The sequence below is a fragment of the Rhincodon typus genome, chromosome 3 (assembly GCF_021869965.1).
Source record: "Rhincodon typus isolate 14 chromosome 3, sRhiTyp1.1, whole genome shotgun sequence".
Classification (NCBI taxonomy): domain Eukaryota; kingdom Metazoa; phylum Chordata; class Chondrichthyes; order Orectolobiformes; family Rhincodontidae; genus Rhincodon; species Rhincodon typus.
The window spans coordinates 22780230-22804078 of record NC_063334.1 but is presented as its reverse complement, the minus strand read 5'-3'; the positions used below and the strand labels follow the sequence as shown (position 1 = coordinate 22804078).

At 39.1% G+C, this 23849-nt stretch overlaps 1 protein-coding gene across 1 annotated transcript in view; it reads left to right on the top strand.

Moving 5' to 3' along the window:
- Positions 1 to 23849, top strand: part of LOC109914539 (centlein-like) — a 57721-nt gene that overhangs the window by 8907 nt on the left and 24965 nt on the right. Inside the window, exons 4-5 of the mRNA XM_048620004.1 lie at positions 4741 to 4874; positions 21491 to 21653. Of these exons, the coding sequence (XP_048475961.1) occupies positions 4741 to 4874; positions 21491 to 21653 (297 nt within the window). The remainder of the gene's footprint in view (positions 1 to 4740; positions 4875 to 21490; positions 21654 to 23849) is intronic.

Sequence of the window (23849 nt, the reverse complement as noted above, 5' to 3'; positions counted from 1 at the left end):
TGTGTGTGTGTGTGTGTGTGTGTGTGTGTGTGTGTGTGTGTGTGTGTAGAGAGAGTTTGTGTGTGTGTGTGGAGAGAGAGTTCGTGTGTGTGTGAGAGACAGAGAGTGTGTGTGCGTGTGTGTGTGAGAGAGAGAAAGAGTGTGTCTGTGTGTGTGTGTGTGCGCGCGTGCATGCATTTGTGTGTGCTAGAGAGACATTGTATGTATGAGAGAGGATTTGTGTGAGGGACTGTGTGTGTGTATGTGAGTGTGTTTGTTTGAGAGAGTGTGTATGTAAGTATGTTTGTGTGTGTGTGAGAGAGTGTCTCGTGTGGTGGGGTCATCTGTAGTGCAACATGAACCCAAGATCCTGGTTGAGGCTGTGTTCATTGGTACGGAACTTGGCTATCAACCTCTGCTCGGTGACTCTACAGTGTTGTGTATCCCAAAATCTGCCTTGGAGGACGTTTACCTGAAGATTTGAGATTGAATGTCCTTGATCGCCGAAGTGTTCCCCCACTGGGAGGGATGATCCCTGTTTAGCGATTGTTGTGCGGTTTCCATTCATTTGTTGTTGCTAATATACCATGCCTTGGTCTACTCTTGCCTGCAGCTTATGAGATAGACAATGTTGACCAAGTCACATGAGTATCTACCGTGCACATGGTGGGTGGTGTTCCCACGTGTGATGGTAGTGTCTATGTCAAAGATCTGAAATGTCTTACAGAGGTTACCATGGCAATGTTGTATAGTGTTGTGGTTGATGATGTCCTGAAGGCTGGGTAGTTTGCTGTGAACAATGGTCTATTTAAGGCTTGGCGGTTGTTTGAAAGCGAGAAGTGGAGGCGTGCGGTAGATCGTGGTGAGGCGCTCATCGTCATCGATAATGTGTTGAAGGCTGCGAAGAGCATGGCGTAGTTTCTCTGCTCCCAGGAACTACTGGACGATGAAGGGTACCCTATCGGTTGTATCCCGTGTCTGTCTTCTGAGGAGGTCATTATGGCTTTTCTCTGTGGCACATCGGAACGGGCAATCGATGAGTTGAGCATCATATACTGTTCCTATAAGGGTGTCCGTCAACATCTTCAGGTGTCTGTTGCATTCCTCCTCATCCGAACAGATCCTATATATGTGTAGGGCTTGTCCATAGGGGATGGCTGTTTTAATATGTTTAGGGTGGAAGCTAGAGAAGTGCAGCATCATGAGGTTATCTGTAGGCTTGCGGTAGAGTGAGGTATTGAGGTGTCTGTCCCTGATTGAAATGCATGTGTCCAAGAATGATACTGATTCTAAAGAGTAGTCCATGGTAAGTCTGATGGTGAGATGAATCTTGTTGATATCGCTGTACAGTTGTTTCAGTGATTCCTTGCTATGATTCCAAAGAAGAAAATATCGGTCAATGTATCTGGTGTATAGTGTTGGTCAGAGGTTCTGTGCAGCAAAGAAGTCTTGTTCAACCTGTGCATGAAAATGTTGGCATATTGGGGTGCAGATCTGGTCCCCATGGCTGCCAACACCTTCACATCATGTCTGCAAGTGGAGATTAATTCTCTCCTTCCAAATTTTCTCCAACTATTTCCCTACACTGTTGTGAGAGTCAATGGTCTATAATTCCCTGCTTTATCTCTGCCACTGTTCTTAAAAAGTGAAACCACATTAGCTGTCCTCTACTCCTTTAGCACCTTCCCTCTGGCCAGATAGGAATTTTAAAGTTGGGTCAGAATCCTTGTAATATCTTCCCTTCTCACAGCAGCCTGGGTTGCAACTCTTCTGGACCTGGGGATTTGTTTACTTATAAGTCCACCAAAACCTCCAGTAACTCCTTATCACCATGCCAAAATGCTCAAGAACTTCACAGCTCCTCTTTCTGCATTATATACCTACGTCCTCCTTCTGCTAAGTGAATTCACATGTGAAGTACTCATTTAACACCCTACCAATGCCCTCCAGCTCCACACACAGATTGCCCCCTTGGTTCCTAATGTGCCCTAACCCTACTCTTTCTCTGGGTATTCCCTTCCTCTTGATAAACTTATGGAATATCTTGAAATTTTTCCAAATTTTATCTATGAATGTTTTCTCATGCCTCCTCTTTGCTGTTCGAATTACTTTCCAACGGCCTCTGTTAATTTGCTTCCTTTGTATCTGTTAATAGCCTCTCTTTTTCTTATGCAGTCCTGAATATTCTTAGATGTGCAGGGTTCTCTGGTCTTGCCCTACATTTCAAATAGCATAGGGCTGTTTAGTCAGAAGCTAGGTCCCTTCAAGCACATTTCCACAAAATCTTGTCATGTTCGATGAGATGATCTGCAAACTTTACAAGACACCTTAGGGAAAACAGATAAAAATAGACTAGAAAAAGATTGTTCAGGTTTTTGGCTTGCTCGCCAAGCTGGCTGGTTATCGTACAGATGTTTCGTCACCACGCTAGGTAACATCATCAGCGATGAAGTGATGTTGTTCTACTCTGCTTGGAATTTATATGATCTGGTCAAAAAAAAACCGGAAATCACACAATCCAACTTAACAGACTGGATCATATAACTTCCAAGCAGAGTAGAACAACATCACTTCAGCGGAGGCCTCACTGATGATGTTACCCAGCATGGTGACGAAATGTCTGTATGATAACCAGCCAGGTTGGCGAGCAAACCATAGCCACAACCCGAGCTACAAATTTTCACAAGAACCTTAAATAGTGATTCTTCAGTTTAAAGTGAACAGAACAAAAGATCAATTCCGATTGGTGACATGAATCAAGTCAATCTGCTAGTCGTAGGTCTGAATTAAGCTTATTTATTACTCTACACATCAAAGATTTCTTTTAGGCAATTATGCAGCAAGTAAGTATTACCCTACAGTTCTGCCCATTCAGCTAAACAGGCTGCATTGTGCCTATTGGACTCTGTGGTGATAATGAGAAAAAATTAAAACTGTATAAGAAATGACGAGCAACTTTCAGAAGCACTTTCATGGCAGTTGGAGCTTCATTTGGTTGTGGAAGCTTTTGCACAAGTACAGTTTAAGGTAACATGATTAATAATGATAACTTTTGGTGTAAACTGCTTCCCTATCCAAGCTGTTGTTTTAAAAAACAGCCAATTATTCCCTGGAAGCAAAGGCATTTAATATTTGAGAGATAGTAGGAACTGCAGATGCTGGAGAATCTGAGATAACAAGGTGTAGAGCTGGATGAACATAGCAGGCCAAGCAGCATCAGAGGAGCAGGAAGGCTGACGTTTCGAGCCTAGACCCTTCTTCAGAAATTTAATATTTGTTTCGCTTTCCATGTTAAAGATCCACTGTTTTGGGCTTTGCACTTAGCTGATGCACAACGAGTAGTATCAAATCATAATCATGTTGATCAGCATAAGAATCTGGATACTGCTCCAAATTAGTTATGCCTGGAAAATTCAGTGACTCCCAAGTAAATATAGCACACCTTAATCAAGCTTTTCATTGATTGAACGTGCTGAAAGTCAAATTGACTAAGGCTTTTTCTAATTTTATCCCTTATTACTTCATGTATTTTGCTTGACCCTATTATTTCTTTCATGTGTAATGCTTTATAATTATCTGCAGTAAATTACTTTTCACTTTATTCAACTACAGATCTCAACAAACTCATTCTGTAATTTCCATGCTGCTCCTTCTAATTCAGCCTTTTTAGCTTTCTAGTACTACCTGCAATTTTAACCACCCTGTATTGAGTTTCTGTACCATGGCCAATGATGGTAACTTAAAATATGTGGTGATTCAAGTTCCAAGTCCTGATATATCCCAACCCATTCTGACGTTGCTCCTCTTATGGTTGCATGTTATTTTCAATCTTTCAACTGGTTTCTTATTCACTTCTACATTTTATCCTGAATTTTCCATTTTGAGTTTAATTACTAACCTTTTTGTTGGAGATTTGCCAAAAGGCTGTTGTCATCACTTTTGGGACATTTAGTTAAACCTGAGCAGCGTATTTACAGGTTTGTTAACAGTGATCCCTGATTAACATGTAGCAGAACTATTTAATTATTGGCTGGCCAGGACAGAGAAAATCTTGCACACAATATTTACATGTAGAAGGAATTGTTTTTCTGGCATTGAACAAACAACTAATTTCAATATTGTATCTGCAACAAACAGAATAGAGAAAGAATAACATGAAAAATTCTGACATCAATTAGAAAAGGTTGTTGCCAGAATTATATGTTTTTGATTGCATTTACAAAGAGATAAAGATTGCATAGTGTTAGCTTTGAGGTTTATGTCAGTAATCTCTGGATGACTTTTTTCACAGTCCTCCTTTGTGAGATGATGTCTGGTCTCTATCCAGCACCTTCTCACAAAGGCAGTTGGGAGTGGACGATTAAACTGTGTTTCACACTGTTGCAGTGTTGCAAAGTGTTACAACACATTTGATTAAATGTATCTGTTATACAGTGTTGATTAAGCGAGCTTTTTAAAAGGTTGCTTTTATTGTGCTTATCAAATATATTATGCTGTATCTAAAATCATAACAAATGCCTCTCTCAGAAATAGTCCTGACAAATAAACTGTTGCTACTCAGGAACAGTAGGCCTTGTCTTTTGGAGCTGTTTGGTCTCCTTTGTGAAAAAAGCATTTAGCTAATAAGTTGCACTTTAACCTCTGCTTAACTTAATTTTTCTCTAACGAGGCTCCAACTCTGCTGTTTCATAATGATGGTCCCTTTATTGCAAATCTTTGTTTATATTTATTCCTTTTTTGTTCTGATTATTGTGATAACAGTTTTTGGAAGATGAGCTAAAAGGAACCAGGAATCAAGTGGAAAACCTGCACAACAAATGTAACGAGTTGTCATCTCACCTTGAGCATCAGCAGAGAGAAGTGGATGTAAAGGATGGTGAAGTGATTAAATTTAGGCAAGTATTACATAAGACGACTCAATGAAATTCATTCAGTGTTGAGAAACTGAATACTTGGTTGCTGTAAATCTGAAGTATAAACAAAAAGCTGGAGATACTAAGCAGGTCATGTAACATGTGTGGAGAGAGAAGCAGAATTAACATTTCAAGGTTTTCGTCAGAAATCTTTACCATTACTTGTTTTTAGTGTTGACTTGGTGACTACAAGGCATCTTTTGCATATCTGTTAGAATTTTCATCCATTCGAACAGTTGTAATGCTGTGTTTAACTTCTCACATTTTGGGAAGAAGCCACACAACATTAAAAGATGTATTTTTATTGTTGGTTGAGGTCAAGCACTTTGACAATAAGAGGCATTGATAACTACTCAAAAATTTCAGTCATTGAGTGCCTGAAACCTAAAACATTTTCAGATTGGCATAACATTTTAATTGTTGTTGAGTTTTGCAGAGCAAAAGGAACACACAATGACCTTGGTTAAAGGTTCAACATGCTTCTACTTGAGCTTTATGTGATGGCATGTAAATCTTCCCTGTATTAAAGCCATAGGATTAGTGTTGCATGTTTGAAAAGCTGCTGAAAAATGGAAGACTCAAAAGAGAAAGCTGTAATAACTTGGCTGTTTCATTCATTACAATATGGACAGATTCAGTGCATTAATTTGTGTAAAAAACCTAGCACTCACTGAGAAGGAGCATTATGTAAATGAGTTAAACCTGCAGTCAGATGTGATGAGACTATCTTTGATCAAATTTAACTATCGATTTTCATTGCAGACACTTTATACTGCTAATACCCTACAACCAAAACATATTTTTATTATAACTATTCCTTTAAGAAGGTAATGACTGAATGTTACAGCATGCAACTAGAATGATGACTACACAAATGAGAACATGCATCTGTTTGTAGCTGAAGCATATGGACAATTATAATTCTCTTCAGAAATGGCCGAGAGCATCACTCCACTCATTAGAGGTTTATATGGAAATTGCTGTTACCATCCTTTTAACGGTGAAGCCATTCTATGTTGAAAAGCATACGAAACTCACTGATTCATATCATAAGTACTTAAAGTTATCTTTCTAACACCTCATCTCCACAAAATCCCTAGTAATGCTAACTTTGGAAATTAGATGTGCTTGCAAATTTCTAGAGTAATGTGTGATAAGTCATTGAGGCATATTAATAGTTTTGTGTCAATAGTACTTCCAATTAAGTATTGAATTTAATTCTCCAAAGGCAACATAGTTTTTTGAAAAGGATATTGGGATTGACAATTTTATTATGTTTTTTTAAAAAAGATATGACTAGTAGGATAGATCAAGAGAAACTAGAAGCTTTCGTATACTGGCTTTACAAAAGGTATTAGATAAGGACATGATTACTATGAACATGGATCAAGGATTATTTAATAGATGGGAAGCAGAGAGTAAGCATAACTGGGCTTTTTCAAATTGGCATGGTAATCCAGTTCAGTGCTGCAGGGGTCAGTGCTGAGAACCCTAGCTATTTGTGATCTATGTTGATGATTTACACAAAGAGATGGAGAATGTTTTGACATTTGCTGACAGCACAGTAAATCTGGGAATGAGGAGGAGAACACATAGACATTGTAAAGAGATTTAGACATGAAATGAGTGGGCAGAAAGGTAGCAGGTAGAATATAATTCCAGGATGTGTGAGGTTATTCACTTTGGTAGTAAGAGTTGCTACAACTAAGTTGGCATGAGCGCGCTATTGCTATAGCCCTGCCACTCCATATGTTGCAACATGAAGTAAAAGTATTTTACCCACATCCCAATATGGCCAATCATATGCTTTCTCCATATTAGATTGAGAATGAAGAGATATATGAACTTGGTTTCAATGTTAAAGATCAGTTTATTATAAAATAAAGTGCAGTTAATGAAGATACATAATTGGTTGACATGCACTGTTCATAACATAAAAATAACAATATTTATCCCTGTAAATAATCTAAGACACATATGCATGCACACTTCAGGTAAAGGGCAAAAATGCAGAAATTCACATAAAGAAGAAAAACACTTTTTGGCCAATGATGGTTACTCTTGAAGGCAAAAAGGGTGAAGCACAAATGTTCTGAAGTGTTCATACGGTCAAGTCACTAACCATGCCTAGTTTTCTCTGGGGTCTTGGCAGACAAAATTTGCTCAGAAAAAGATTTTTCAGTTGGTCTTCTAGAAGAACAATCATGCTTCAGCTTGATCCCACAGCAAGATTTCAGAAACAGAAGACACAAGCTGAACAGCTTGTTCTATAGCAGGCTTTCCTCAACCAAAAGTCCAAAGCACAGATTCCAAACCTGCAAACACTGTTTGAAAATAATATCTGAAAAACTTGATCATAAAATAGTGTTTTCCCTGAACTGAGCTCAGGCAACCAAGAATAGTAATTATCTGGAGCTGTGTAGCCTCCAAGAAATTCCTTATTCTAATAAAAAAATTCGGTATGTCTTTTTCATTGACATTTAAAAAAAGAATTTGTGAGCTTCTTCACAATTCTAAAAACTCATGTCTACAAAAATAATTAAGTGTAAAGCATTTTCATAACAGTAGAAAAGCTGGTAAGGTATAATCTGAGAGATTGTTTCCTCTAGCTGGGGATTTCTAGAACATAGGTGTACAACATGATGGACTGTTAGTCTGTCCGGGAGTAGAAGGGTATGGGAATGGGTAGGAAAGAGAAGTTCGAGCTGAAGATCATTCATGAAATGGTAGTGCAGGCTCAAGAGGCCACGTGGTCTACTTCTGTCTTATTTCTTATGTTATGAGGTTTTCATATTTCGAACTGAATATTTAAATTTGGCACTGACAGTTTTCAAACTTATTAGCATCCTTATTTTGGTGCTACTGAACTTCTGTCTTTAAGTATACAAGATCAGATCATGCTAATAAACACATTTTTTTCATTGCATCACTTGTAAATCATTTTGACTGAGACCATCCTTAGTGGAAGATGTGAATTAGGCAATGTAAAGGGTAAAGTCACCATAGTCGCAGAAGACCACAATGTTGCTGTCCTGTTAGAGAGAGATCACAGGTGGTGAGTTTAACCTGAGAGTCACTATGCCTCAGGTGACAGGAGATGTTGAGAAAATAAGATCTTCATGGTAACCTCAGCTGGTGTTGGAATGAATTGGGAGGGGATGTAAAAGGACTGCAACTTTTTAGGTCTTGTAGCTGGTATCTATTTGAGCCAGTCAAGTTTAATATCATCAGAATGCTTCTGTCTTTTAATGTTCTCAAGACAGATGCAATAAATCGGACCAAGCATGAAGTTTCCTGTTCTAGAAATGTATTGCATTTTCAAATTAATTATAATGTTAGAATCAGGCTTCAGAAAGAATTTATAACAATCTATTACTTGATGAGAAATTGGTAATGTTGCAGAATGGACTTTTGTAGCACCCTGTAGACATGCAAATAATAAGTTCTTTGTGGATAGATAGACATCCAGTGAGTTGGCAGTCTACCTATCCAACATCTGTTTTCACTTGACCATGACAGTGTTTTACTGGACATGATCCAGGGAATCCTGTGTAATTGGGATAGAATTCTGGAAGTATGTTTCCTTCAAGTAAAAACTGTGTCATAGTTGAAGACTGTTAATTGTGATGGTCTGGTTGAAGCACAGTTGTCTCATTTATCAATTGCTCCATGTAAACATAATGAATATAAACAAGATTTAATTGAAACATTTTCCCCATATGAAGAGAAGTGTCCTTATTAGCCACATTCTCATTTGTCATCAACCATCAATTCTAAGAAAATTAGACACTATTTGCTTCACATAGAGCACACGAACTGACTTTATAACCTGGTATCCCAGCCAATGTTTGTGCCTCAACCAGCACCACTGGAAGTAGATTATCTGATTTTTGTGGATCTTGCGATGTTTGTCACATTGCTTTAGTCACTGTACGTCATTAGCTGTTAGAATTTTTGGAATGTCCTAGTGTTGTGAAAAATGCTGTACAAATCCACCTTGTATTTTTACTTCTAAAGATGACAACTGACTAAAAACTCCTAAGACCAATCAAAGAATCATTTTCTAGTGCATATGTTGACAAAATATATCCACTGAAGAATACTTGTAAAAATATATAAATATGTCCAAATATCTTCACATTGCCTGGAACCTTAATATGAGAAGATGCATATAGCTTAACTGAATGTAAAACTTTAATTTTGCTGCCATCTAGAGAAGCGATGTAATCTCCAAGTTTGTGAATTAAGTCACCTGTAAGTGGTAGAATTTTACAAGGTTTGGTCACAGTGCAGAATATAATAGAGTGTGTGAAATGTTGAAAATGGTGAAGCATTTAGCTTTAATTGGATTTACTTTCAGATACTTTTTGTTTATTCCAGTTTTATTTGATCATCATTTCGGTAATTTTAGTTATCAGCTTTTTGTTTTCAACAATTTGATACTTAGGAAAACAGAAAAAAAGTAATTGTCAAATAGTAAGTTATCTTAGAGTGCCTATTAAATAGCAGTTATGTTGTCTATATTCTTTGTAGAGTACAACAATTTTGATATGAAACACACGGAAACAAAAATTGTAGGAGGAACTCAGCAGGTCTGGCAGCATCTAGGAGAGGCGATGGCCTAGTGGTATTATCGCTTGACTGTTAATCCAGAGACCCAGATGATGTTCCGGGGACCTGGGTTCGAATCCTGCCATGGCAGATGGTGGAATTTGAATTCAATAAAATATCTGGAATTAGGAAACTAATGATGGCCGTGAATCCATCGTCAATTGTCAGGAAAACCCGTCTGGTTCATTAATGCCATTTAGGTAAGGAAACTGCCCTCCTTACCTGATCTGGCCGAGTGACTCCAGACCCACAGCAAAGTGGTTGACTCTTAACTGCCCTCTGGGCAATTAGGGATGGGCAATTAATGCTGCCTCACTAGTGACGGCCTCATCCTGTGAATAAATAAAAAAAATCTGCAGAGAGAAAACAAAGTTAACATTTCAAGTCTAGTTTGTGAAGAATGTTTTCTTTTCACAAGTATGCTGCCAGACCTGCTGAGTTTCTCCAGCAATTTCTGTTTTTGTGCGTTTCAAATCTCCAGCATCTGGAGTTCCTGGTTTTATTGAACAACCGTTTTGATACTAGTTTGTTTATTTGAATTTTGTAACAAAGGATGTGAAAATTATTTAATTTAGAAGCATGCAAAGAAAAGGATGGTGTTTTGTATAGCAAGTTGCAATTGATTTTGTGATTTTTTTTGTATTCTGATGTATGGCACTACATGAGCAAAAAATGATATTTGGCAAAAATATTCTTGGCTACATCTCTTTATTCCATTAAAACATTTGTCATAGTTTGGAATATCCATGTTTATTGAGTGTATGATTAGACGCAAAGAATAAAAATTGAGGAATTTTTATTTTTAACATGTCACAAGTATCTCTTGTGACATTTCTCTTAGTTTGGGACAGTGTTGTTTCTGATGGTTACTGAAGTGCTTTTGTAGCCAAGATGTTGGTTTGTAGGAGTTTTATCAATTTCACCAAAGGAGCACAATTCTTGTGCAATAAATGTGTCACAAGTTATACCTATCCAAAATACAGTACAAATGTATCTTCCACAACAAATCCATATAAACAATGATGGACAGGTAAAGACCTTCTGCTTCATCCACATAATACTTCGCCACATAATACTGTAGCTATACCTTGTGCATTTTTATATAGAACTGTCACTCCACGTAAAACTCTCCATTCTGGGAAAGGGCAAAATTATAGATTAAAATCCCAAGATGGTGTAGGGGAAAGAAATCTGCAAAACTTGCTTCTGACCCTCTTGGGTAATCAGAACTAGTCCAGGAGACCACATTAGTCCTCAATTTCTGGCAGTGCTGACCTTTTAAAAGAGGGATCTGCACCCCAACCAGACACAAAGCTATCTCTTTTTTATTATTCACATGATTTGGGCATTGCTGGATAAGCCAGCATTTGTTGCCCATAGCGGAAGTGATGACCTAGTGGTATTATCGCTGGACTGTTAATCCAGAGACCCAGATAATGTTCTGGGGACCTGGGTTTGAATCCCGCTATGGCAGATGGTGGAATTTGAATTAAATAAACATCTGGAATTAACAGTCTAATGATGACTGTGAATCCATTGTCGATTGTTGGAAAAACGCATCTGGTTCACTAATGTCCTTTAGGGAAGGAAACTGTCATCCTTACCTGGTCTGGCCTACACGTGACTCCAGACACACAGCAATGTGGTTAACTCTTAACTGCCCTCTCGGCAATTAGGGATGGGCAATAAATGCTGCCTAGCCAGTGACACCCTCATCCTGTGAATGAATAAAAAAAAATGCCAAATTGATTTGGAGACTATGGTATTGACCTGCATTCTTGAACAACTGAAGTCAGTGTGGTATGGGTACACCTCACAGTGCTTCCTGCAATTTCTTCTGTTGTCTCTTTGTGTCTGTGGTGAAGGAAATGAATATTGAAGTTGGTGGATGGGTTGCGAATCAAGCAGGCTGCTCTGTCTTGGACAGTGTCATGCTTCTTGAGTATTGTTGGACCCCAGTCAACTAGACAAATGGAGAATATTCTGACATTCTTGACCTGTGCTTTATCGACAGTGGAAAGAATTTGTAGCATAAGAAGGTACAGAATTCCCAGCCTCTGCCCTGCTGTTGTGGCATGTGGCTGGTCCCGTTTATTTTCTGGTCCATGGTATCACCCAGAATGTTGATAATGGGTAATTCAGCAATGGTAATAACATTGAATATCAAGAAGAAATGGTTAGATTCTTTCTCGTTAAAGATGATCATTGCCTGGTATTTGTATGAAGTGAATTATTGCTATTTATCGGTGCAAGCTTGGATATTGTCCAGATCTTGCTATTTGCAAATATGGAGCATCTTAGCTCCTCGGGTTTCATGAATGGTGCTGAACAGTGCCCAGCCATCAGCAAGCATCCCCACTTCTGGCCTTATGATACAGACAAAGTCTTTGTTGTTGCAGCTGATGATAGTTAGACCTGGGGCACTACCCTGAGGAACTCCAACAGAGGTTTTTCTGGAGCTGAGATGACTGACCTTTTAAAAATAGCAACTAGCTTCCTCTAGTTCTAGATATGACACCACACAGTGGAGAGATTTCTCCACTGATTCCCATTGACTCAAGTTCTGGTAGAACTCTTTGATGCCATATTTGGTCAAATGGTACCTTGATGTCAAAAGCAGTCACTCTAAATTCTCTTTTGGACATCAACTCATTTCTCTATGTTTCGATCAAGGTGTGAATGAGTTAAGGAACTGAATGGCCCTGGCGGAACCAAAGTGATGGTCAGTGTGTAGATTATTTCTCAGTAAGTGCTGCTTGATAGTTTTCTACAACATTCTTCATCAGTTTTGTATGGATTTTGGTTTGGACTTGTCCTGCTTTTTCTGTACAGGATATTTCTACACAATTTTTCACATTGTAAAGGGATGTAGGTGTTCTAGCTGTACTGGAACAACCTGATTTGTGTCATGGCCAGTTCTGGAGCACAAATCTTCAATACTTTTGCTGAAATGTTGTCAAGGCCCATTGCGTTTGCAATATTCACTGCCTTCAGTTGTTTCCTTATAAAACGTGGAATAAATTGAGTACATGAAATCTGGATCTGTTTCCCAAATCTCCTGAAACTGCATTGACCCAGATTATATGACATCTACCAGTTCTCTCCTCAACTTCCCAAGCTGTCTGGGTCCTTCTGTTTTTGATCAGCCTGCTCCTTACTGTAGTTCCTTGCAGTTTGGAATTTAAAATCTTTTCCTCTATTCCTATATTTTTGACAATATGCTTGTTAAGCAGATCTGTTTTAATGCACTAGTTAATACATGCAATTGTTTTCTGATAAAATTGCTTTCTGAGAACCTTCTTCATAATCTGTGACAATTTTTTTTTCATCTTGATCAAAGTAATGCGAATGCTTTATAGACCAGTCATTGTTCTCCAAATGCTAGTGCATCTGCTCTGTTATGTCTCTTGGCCTTGAATGGATTCTGCCTTGTTACTTTATTATATTCTTCTTCGATCAGGAATGCCTTTATTTTGCTTCTGACTGACATGAGTAACATCTCTGAGTCCCCTCCATTTTAATAGCTCTTCTTAAGCACTTTGGTATGTTGCATGTTTTCACATTAATGAACTGAACGAAATGGCTGCTTTTTACTGAGTTGTTCATATTCTGTTTACAACAGAAGTCATACCATTATGGCAGAAAACCATAGACTGTATTTGCTGCTGATCACTTTAATGAATGGTATTGTCTGGGAAGTTAAGGTTATGACAAACAGCCACAAAAGTGAAATTAAGGCCACAATCAGATCATTCATGATATTATCAGTTGGGGAGCAGGCTTGATGAGCCAAATGCCCTACTCTTTCTTATGATCTTATTTTATGCATTGTAGTAAGAACAGCAGTGTGTTACGAGCAGATGTCTTTGATTTTACCAATCAGCCCCAGTTTGAGAATGAGGTGTAAATACTCATAAAATTTGATTTGGTGGTTTCAAAAATTTGGTGATTATCCGGAGAAATACATATAAAACAGAAGTGTGCTGGTTGTTTTCTTGGACTTTGTCCCATCATTTTCAATTTTGAAAAGATATGAGATTAAGATGAAAGGATGTCTGAGTGAGATTTGGGTGGTTGACTGAAACATTTTCAAAGTTACTGAGGACAAGAGAAGTGTGGCCAGCTGCCATGTTGGAGGTTATCCAGTTGAGGCCAATGTGGTGATTGTCACAGCATTGTCACAAGAAAAGGAGGTGCTGAGAACACTCTTATCATTTGATGTGCCTAGCAGCAATGAGAATAAACATCTGTATAACAAAATTATATTTTAATCTATATTGGTCAGCTTTTAACACATTCATTTATTTTCCAGAAAGCATTTAGGTTTCAAGCACTAGTTGATTTTCAGTTTTTTATTATTATTACTCTACAGTTTTCTTGGTTCTTTGAGTTTAATGCAAAACTGAGAATTATACAGTGAAGCACTGATTGAAATTTTATTTTTTGAGCTACCAGTAACAACACCCTTTCCTTAATTTTAGATTATTGGTGAAAAAGCAAAATATAATTCCAGCTCTGTTATTCTATCATCAATCATTAGTAATGTGTTGGAAGGGACCGTCGACCGTGCTGTCAAATGATTTTTGTGAAGGAGCAATCTGCTTACTAATGTTCAGTTTGGGTTTCATCAGAGTTGCTCAGCTCCTGACCTCATTATAGCCTTTGACCAAACATGGACAGAAGAGCTGAATGCTAAAGGTGAGGTGAGATTGGCCATCCTTTACATAAAGGCCACATTTGACCGATTATGGTATCAAGGAGCACAAGTTTAATTGGACTCAATGAGAATCAGGGGATTCAGGGGGAATCAGGGCCAATCATCTTCATCTGTATTATTAGTGATCATCCTTTCATTATGAGGTCAGAAGTGGGAATGTCACTGTTGGCTGCATTATATTCAGAACCATTCTTGAAGACTCAGATACCGGACAACATTCAGGCTTGGACTGTTAAGTGGCAAGTAACAGTTGCTTCATACAAGTATCAGGCAATGACCATGTCCAACAAGAGAGAATCTAGCTGTCTTCCTATGATATTCAGTGGTGTTACCATTGCTGAATTCCCCACTATAAACATCATGGGGGTGGAGGGGTGGGGGGGAGGGGGATGTGACCATTGACCTGAAACTGAACTGGACCCTCAAGTATTTACTGTGACACAAACATGACAGAGGCTAGGAACTATGTGGTGAGTAACATACCTCCTAACTCTCCCAAACCTGTCCTCCATCCACAAGGCACAAGTCAATAGTCTGATGGAATACTCCATATACTGGCTAATACAGCACCAACAACACCCAAGAAGCTTGACACCATTAGGACAAAGCAACCCACTTGATTTGCACTCTATCTACCACTTCCATTATTGACTCTCTTCACTACTGATCGATGCTCAGTAACAAAAGTTTGCACCATCTACAAAATGCACTTACCAAACATGCTCACTCCTTTCTTATTTAGGCCAGTTAAATGGGCAAGAAAGGCTTAGCTTAGTGACATCCACATCCACGGAATGAGTTTTAAGAAAAGTTTGCTGAGAAACTTATTCTTGTTGGATAAATGGATTCAATCCATTTGCTTTTTATTCTTTTCCAGGATGAGAGCATTGCTAACAAGGCTAACACTTAATTACAATGCTTAATTACCCAGAGAAGGTGGTAGTAAGGTACTTTATTAAATACCACCGAATAACATGTGTGGGCCATTTCAGAAGTTATTCGAGTCATCCACTGTACTGTGGATCTGGAGTCACATATCGACAGATAGGGTGAGGGTGGTAAATTTCCTTTCCTCACGGGACAATGTTGTAAAGACTCATCTCATTCCCCAATGTACAAGTTTCCTCATCACCATATCTGAAACAGTACTTATATTTTTCTTAGATTTATTTAGTTAATTAAATTTAGTTTCCCCAGGAGGCATGTCTCTGGGCTATTATCACTGATGTCTAGATTACTCGTTCTGTCATATATCTATATTGCTACAATATCAGTGATTGATCAGTCTTATTTCCCAAAGTGCAAAATATTTAAATATCATTTTTTGCGAAGCATTTTTGTATCTAGCATTTATATTTGCGTTTATCAGTCGTGGCATCGATTATAAGCGTAGGGAGGTTACGTTGAAATGATACAAAATTTTGGGTAGACCCCAGGTACTGTGCAGTATACTGTTTCGTATATCATTGGAAGGATCTGTTTCCATTGGAGGAGTGCAGAGGAGATTTACCAGAATGTTGTCGGGGATGGAGCAGCTTAGGTTTAAAGAGGGGGATAAGCTCAGGTTGTTTTCTTTTACAACAAAGAAGGATGAGAGGTGAGCTGATTGAGATGCATAAGACTATGAGGGACATGGACAGGTTGGATAGTTGAGGGGTCAATAGAAGGGGGCATCATTTAAAGGTGAGATGCAGGAGGTTTAAAGGGAATTTGGAGAAAAATAAATTCACCCAGAGGGTGGTGAGAATCTGGAATGCACTGCCTGGGAGGGTAGTTGAGGCAGGAAAACTCACAACTTTTAAATAACAAAATAGTCATAGAGTGATAAAGCATGGAAAGTCACTTTGGTCAACTTGTCCATGCCGGCGAAGTTTTCCAAACTAAATTAGTCCCATTTGTCTGCACTTGACCCATATTTTTTTAAACCTTTCCTATTCATGTACCTGTCCAAATGCCTCTTAAATGTTGTAACTGTTCCTGCATCTACCACTTCCTCTGGCAGTATATTCTACATACAAACCACCCTCTGTGTGAAAAAGTTACCCCTCCGATCCCTTTTAAGTCTTTCTTCTCTCACCTTAAAATTATGCCCTATGGTTTTGAACTCTCCAACCCTAGGGAAAAGACCTTTGCTATTCACCTTATCTATGCCCCACATGATTTTATAAACCTCTTTCAGCTCATCCCTCAACCTCCTACGCTTCAGTGAAAAAAATCCCAGCTTATCCAGCCTCTCCTTGTAACTGGAACCCTCCAGTCCTGGCAACATCCTGGCAAATCTTTTCTGCGCCCTCTCCAATTTGATAATATCTTTCCTATAGCAGGGCGACCAGAACTCAGTACAACACAGGACTCCAGAAGTGGCCTCACCAACATCATGTATAACTGCAACATGACGTCCCAACTCCAAAAGTCAATGGTCTGATCAATGAAGGCAGCATTCCCAATACCTTCTTTACTGCTCTGTCTACCTGTGATGCAACTTTCAATGAACTACGTAGTTGAACCCCATATCTCTGTTTGACAACACTACCCAGGGCCCTACCAGTTAAAACAAGGATGAGCACTTGAAATGTTATAGCATTCAAGGCAATCAGCCAAGTGCTGGAAAGTGGAACAAGCATAGATTAATTATATTTTGTAGGTGCCGAGTCGATAGGCCAAAGGATTTCTACAGTATGAAAGCTTTGTTTTCTGTGAAAAGTATTTTTTGTCGTTGTTCAAGAAATTATGCTCAATTAGCATATATTAACCACAATTTTACATCATTGCATGAAATTAAAACAGATGTTTAGATCAGCATAGAAACTATATAAACAAGATATTGAAATACAATCATCATGGTAACTACATTAAGATAAATTGTAAGTATTTTGTGGAGAGCCTAGGCCATACCAACACACATGCATTCTCAGATCTTGGAAGTAATGTTTTTGTTGTGAAAGATTTTGGAAAAGAAAGTCATGAATACAGTTTTGATTCCTTTCTTCAGAATAAGAATCTTTTGAGAGTGATGAAGTACAATAGTGATCAATTAGAAATGTTTATGATTGCTTTTTAGGACTGAAATCTATTTGAAGATGTCATATTATTTTGTAGTGGCTTTTGCTCAGTATTTATATGAATGTTAGAGTCAGAAAGAGAGTCAATTAAAGTGATTTTTTTTAATAGACACATCAAAAGCTTTCTTATTCACCAACAACCTTCAAAACATACCATGCTGGATAGAACTCCTGTGTTCCTACACCTACAAGAAGAAACAGTAGATCATTTCAATGGCAATTTAAAATTTTAGCCATGTATGATTTTTGAATATTGAAGCAATGAAATCAATTCTGTGCACTTTATTTTGATATTTATGAAAGAAAATTAATTGACTTTCACTCAGTTGTGTAGAACTTTGTCTCTCCTTTCAGCATTATGCATATATCTGAGTTTTGTGTCTTACATGCATCAGGACAAATGAAACAATGCCAAATTTAAAATGGTCAGAGTGATTTCTACTACAGGAGGTAGGCCAGTCGACTCCAATTGGTTTTGCTGTGGAGAAAATAATGAGGACCAAGATGCACCCCAAGTTCTGTCCCATGTCATTTTTTACCCTATCTTTTGCACCTCGAAACCTTCTGGACTAAATATGCTTGGTCTAAATAGCTTAAAAAGTTTGAACAAAAGCTTAAACAAGTTGTTTCATGCTAGCATTGTGCAGTGGCTACGAGTGATATTTTCTGCTTCTAGGTTGGTATGGTCAATGTAAATAGATATTCTTCCTACCACACAATTAAGCCCTGTCATGTGTGAATTTCACTGCCAGTGTGATGTCAGGTATGTAGGCCATACATCCCAATGATTGAGTCAAACAGCATATTACTTCAGTTGCTGTAAATGGGCAAACCATACTCAACTGTGCCTCACATGGAAAGTCTAAAACCGAACAATTGTTGTTCAATACAGTTCCACAATTAGTCAGCAGTTGCTGAACCATTCTGAGTGAGCTATCAGCTTCTGTGATAATTGACCAAATGATCAGTTGAGCTCTTCATGTGGCTTATTTATGCTTGTTTGAAATGACAGTGCCCAGAGCACATGGTCCTCCCTTAAATCCATCATAAACACCATTGGCAGCGGACTTTTGGTTTCTCTGTAAGGAAATTTTTATCTGGATTTGTCACTGGCCAATTGTTGTTTTAGCATAATATGAATGCACATGGTGACCTGGCAGAATCCCCAACATAACGCATTCTAAAGGACTTATCTAGGAAATTTAATTTTCCACTGGGCAATTCCTCTATGTTTGACTGTGCAGTTCCCGTTTGGAACCATCTGAAAGCCCTCACTTAAATTGGAGAGTTCTGATGAAATTAAGTGAAATAGCTATTCAGGAAAAGTTAGATTGTTAAGTATATAGTCTGACTCCAGAGTCATGACACAATATAGGTCATACATTGCTCACACCCCCAACTACACCCCTCCCAGGTCCTTGCACACCTCCCACCTGACACACCGCGCAAGATCTGACCTGACACTCTTTCTGTTGGCCATCCTACCGTCATACACTGCTGGACCTGATACACCCGCCGCTGCCGGACCTGACCCAATCTGATGCCAGCCTGCCCTGCCATCTGGCCTGATCACCTCAGCTGCCACCAGTCCCAAACTTCTCAGATTTGAAACCCTGCACCCACACCCCCAAACTGGATTCAATTCTTTCACCACTCTGATCTAAATTATGCATCACTTGTCTTGCTACCTATACCCTGGCATCCAACTGAAAAGGCACTCTCCCTCCTATCCATTTAGCATCAGTAGTATCCTACACCTTCCACAGCTGTCATGTTGCTCCCTTCTTATATGGCATCCTAAACCTGTCACTCTGCATCCTTCTCAGCTGGCGTCTTACTAACCTGGCACCCTATACCCCTACTCATCTGGCACCATACCCTCCCAGCACCCTCTCATCACATTTATCTTACCTCCGTAATGCTTGACAGCAGTTATCAATGTGGCTGTCAGGATGTTTAAATTTCCAAATACTGCAACTGACAGCTGTGAAAAGGGTTGTTGTTTGCTTTCCTTTGACAGTTCTGCATCACAAAAGAACTTACTATCTTTGTTGGAATGGAAATTGGCTTTGGATTTTTGAGGTGGCCCTAAGCAGAATTTCCTCCCAGAAATGCAGAGTTCCTTCCTTCCATAAAATGAAGGGCCTGAGTAGCAATCTGTTTGAGATTGTGTTTGCCACTCCTTGGAAAATCCAGTCCTGAAAGACTACTTTGAAGAGAATAACCAGGAGATCCAGGAATCATGAAAGTGTAAGCACATGACATTCCTGAACTGAAAGCATTACCAAAACCAGAAGGAAAGAAGGTCTACTAACAACTGTTTAATGAGAAAGCCCTTGATCTAAAGAACAGATTGTGGGTGGAAGGAGCATAGAAAAGTCAGCAATTCATCGACAACCGTAATGTGCATGAATTCTTCAGTACAATCAAGACCATAATGGCTCAAGCACCCAAGAACCCATTCCACTGAGAGCTAAGAATGCAGTGGCGTTCATTAAGGACACAGGCAGTCAGCATTTGTTAGAAGAAACACTGAACAAGAACTTGATCCTTAACCTGAGTGGATTGAGTATATTCCACAGCATGCTACCTGCTACCACTTTGGAGAACCTCATCCCATCATGAGGTTGAAAAAGCTATTCAATAAGGTCACCAGTGCAAACAGAATCCCTGCTGAAATATGGCAGATACGCATTCTTGGCACTAAACATCTCATCTCTTACCTGGAAAGAGGTTCTCTGAGTTGTCATAATTGTGACCATCGCCAAGAAAGGAGATAAGATTGATGGCGGTAATTGCAGATTGTGGTAACTTTTGTCTACTACAGGGGAGGTCCTTGAATAAATGAATAGCCTCCTCTTGGTGGTTAGAGTTTCTACCAGTGTCACAATGTGGATTCACCCATCAATAGCCTCAGAGGACATGATTTTCACAGCAAAACAATCCAAGAAAAATGCAGTGAGCAGTTGCAAACTCTGTACATGCCTCTTTGACCTCCACCAGCATGCCCCTACCACACAAAGCTGCTCGCTGTTCTGTGGTGAGACACTGGACAATGTGGATAAACTCTTATCATTTCAAAGTCAACTTTCCTCCAGTGTGTCAGCACAGCCTTTGGCCACCTGAGAAACAGAGTGCTTGGTGATAAAAGATCTTAAATCTGGAACTGGTTATATTAGACAGGGTAGCAGTGTAACTGCACTTCTCTATGCTTTGGAGACATCTACAATGTTTAACAGACACCTGGAGAAATATAATTTATGATGTCTTTACAAAATTTTGCCAATTGAATGTCAGGATAAGCGCTCCAGTATCAGTGCCCTCTTTGATGCCAGCATGTCCAGCATTGCGGCATTGACACCAGTTATGGTCAGTCAGTTGCATCAAGTGAACCACATTGTTCTCATGGGTGACACAAGACTTCTAAAACAATCTCTCACTCCGAGCTTTATCATGGCAATCAGTTACTAGGAGGCCAGAAGAAATTGCCTGAACAATGTCCTGAAAACCTTTCAACTTGGGAATCTCTTGCCTAAGACTGCCCAAATTGGAGATGAAGCATCTGTGACGATCAACCATTTCAACCATCCCTGACACATCCTAGTGGAGGCCAAATGTGAATATTGGAAGAAACATGGGAAAATCTGAGCCTTTACCCACCCATCTCATTTAATACCACTTGCCTCAACAGTTTTCTAATCCGGCATTGGACTATGTCATCACCTGGGGAGCCACAACTATGGAGTATGAAGTAAATAGTCCTCACTCCTGAGGAACAGCCTAAGAAGAACCAAGAAGTGACATCCATTCATACGTAGGGACGTGTTTTCTACAAACAGAAAGAACATGATTTTTGTTCTTTGAATCAAACAGCAATTTGCAGAGCCTATAATTCTTGGCTGCTTTCTCCATTGCAATGCTCGCCCAATCAAAGTTGACTGACCCATCAGTCGGCAGTCATTCTCCTGAAGTGTTAATGTGGTCATTTGAAATTTGACATTATTGTGTTTTTCCTGATGTGTATGACAAAAATACATCAGCAACATTTCTCACATTACAACAATGTTTAAATTGAGATAGTAGTGGAAAATGTTTTGGGATCTGGATGACAAGGCTAATGCCAGATACTTGGATTGTTGAATTTCGGATTGGCCTTCCCTCTTTTGCAACTGTCAGTTATCTTTTTATTTTTTCTTCACGAATTACAGGAAAGAGTTACAGAGTTTGCAATGTTTATACAAAGAAAGCATTGAACACGCAGCCCAGCAAGCTGAGGTCATCCAGCAGCTACAAGCCCTCAATGTGGATACGCAGAAGGTCCTGAGGAATCAGGAAGATGCTCATGCCTTGGAGTCTAGGTCTTATCAAAAGGTATGTGGTGGAACTTGTGTAAATGAAACAGATTTACAAATGTTCAAGAATTGTAAGGTGTTTGACAAATCACACGATGGATTTTCAATTTTATGAAATTGGGTTAATGTGATAGCGAGATCACTCAGCTTGTTATAGGCCATGCCTAATTTTTATTCCTTTCAGTTCATTGGAAATTGACCCCCAATCTGTTTATAAAATAAAATAATTGAACTCCTGAACTGATATTTTTGTAAAAATAGTATTTATTTTTAAAATAAGCACTTAATTAATCCTAACTTACATCAACATTTATTTTGACGTCAGTCTGAGGAGCTGAACTTTGTTTTTTGAAAGTCAAAGCAGCATTTTTTTGTATCCCTTTCAAAGGGACAAGTGAATTGCATTGTTCAAATGTATAGTGGTTTTACTAGAGAGAAAGAGAGAGAGAGATGGAGACAACTATGTAATAGCTTTCTCTCGAACATTCCTAAAATCATCCAACCTCCCTGAACCAAAAGATTAACATCATTTAATCACAAGCCACGTGGTGCAGTATTCAATTCGGTCAATGGGCTGAGGAGTGGCAGATGGAGTTTAATTTGGATAAATGCAAGGTATTGCATTTTGGTAAAACAAACCAGGGCAGGACTTATACAATTAATGACAGGGCGCTGGGTAATGTTGTAGAACAGAAGACCTAGGGGTTCAGGTACATAATTCTTTGAAATTTGTGTCACCGGTAGACATGGTTAAGAAGGCATTTAGCATGCTTGCCTTCATGGTTGAGACTTTTTTGTTGGATGTCATGTTGAGGTTGTACAGAACATTGGTGAGGCCTATTCTGGAGTACTGTGTACAGTTCTGGTTGCCCTGCTATAGGAAGGATATTATTAAATTGGGTAGGGTTCAGAAAAGGTTTACCATAATGTTGGCTGGTATAGAAGGTTTGAGTGATAAAAGTTGGCTGGATAGGTTGGGATTTTTTCATTCAAGTATAGGAAATTGAGGGGTGACCTTATACACATTTATAAAAACATGAGGGGCATAGACAAGGTGAATAGCAAAGGCCTTTTCCCTAGTGTGGGGGAGTTCAAAACTAGGGGGCATATTTTCAAGGTGAAAGGGGAAAGATTTAAAAAGGACATGAGGGGCAACTTTTTACACTGAGTGGTTTGTATGAGGAATGAAATACCAGAGGAAGTGGAGGATGCAGGTACAGTTACAACATTTAAAAGACGTTTGGATAAGTATATGAATAGAATTAGATTTTATTGTCATGTGTACTCAAGTACTGTGAAAAGTGTACAAGGCCGCCACTCACTGGCACTATCTTAAGTACAAAAATCAGAATTTTGAAAAAAGGGCCACGAAGAAAGGGAGAAGCATCCGGATCTAGAAGTATATTCTCCATGAGGTAACCTTATCGCTGTAAGGTAAGTGGGCCTCCCTCCTCAAAGCATCGGGTCTCAGTGCCACCGCGGGCCCTCGGAAGTCACACCTGCTGCCGCCGCCAGAGCCAAATGACCTTGCTTTTGCTTCCGGTGTCCCATGCTCTCAAGGGATGAGGAAGGTGCCTTTAGCTCCACTCTGAGCACGATCCTTGGCACTTCTACCAGACATTCCCCTGCTTGCCTATGCATCCCTGTCAGCTCATTCTGACTATTTATGTGTTTCTTGTAGATCACCTTGAGGGGCCGTGATCATTATTCATGCTCAAATGTGCATCATATAGAGCAGTGGGGAAAGGTTTGGAGGGATATGAGCCTAACACAGGCAAGTGGGACTTGTTTGTTTGGGAACATGGTCGGCATGGGCTAATTGGACCGAAGGGTCTGTTTCCATGCTGTATGACTCTTTGACTCTGTCCTCCATGCACTTTGGAACTGGCTAGATTGGGATGATGTTTAAAGGGAAACCTTTTGAGGCACCTCTCACTAAAGTGTACTGATATTGTATGTGAAGTTCAGACTTCAATTGTCAAACTATTTTTTCTCCCAAGTAGAAATATATATTTTGTTCCATTCTTGTGCCTTCATTGAACTTCACTGTCACTGTGACTTTAATGGAAACTAAAGTTGGGTAGGATATAAAACAAGTGTTACACCTGATCTTGTCACTTTCTAATCAGTATGTTAGGGTTAGATGCCTGCTGGTCATGAAAGATGCAACGTAAGTGCCAGTAATTTCCTTTATTTTCTTTTACACATTCTCCCA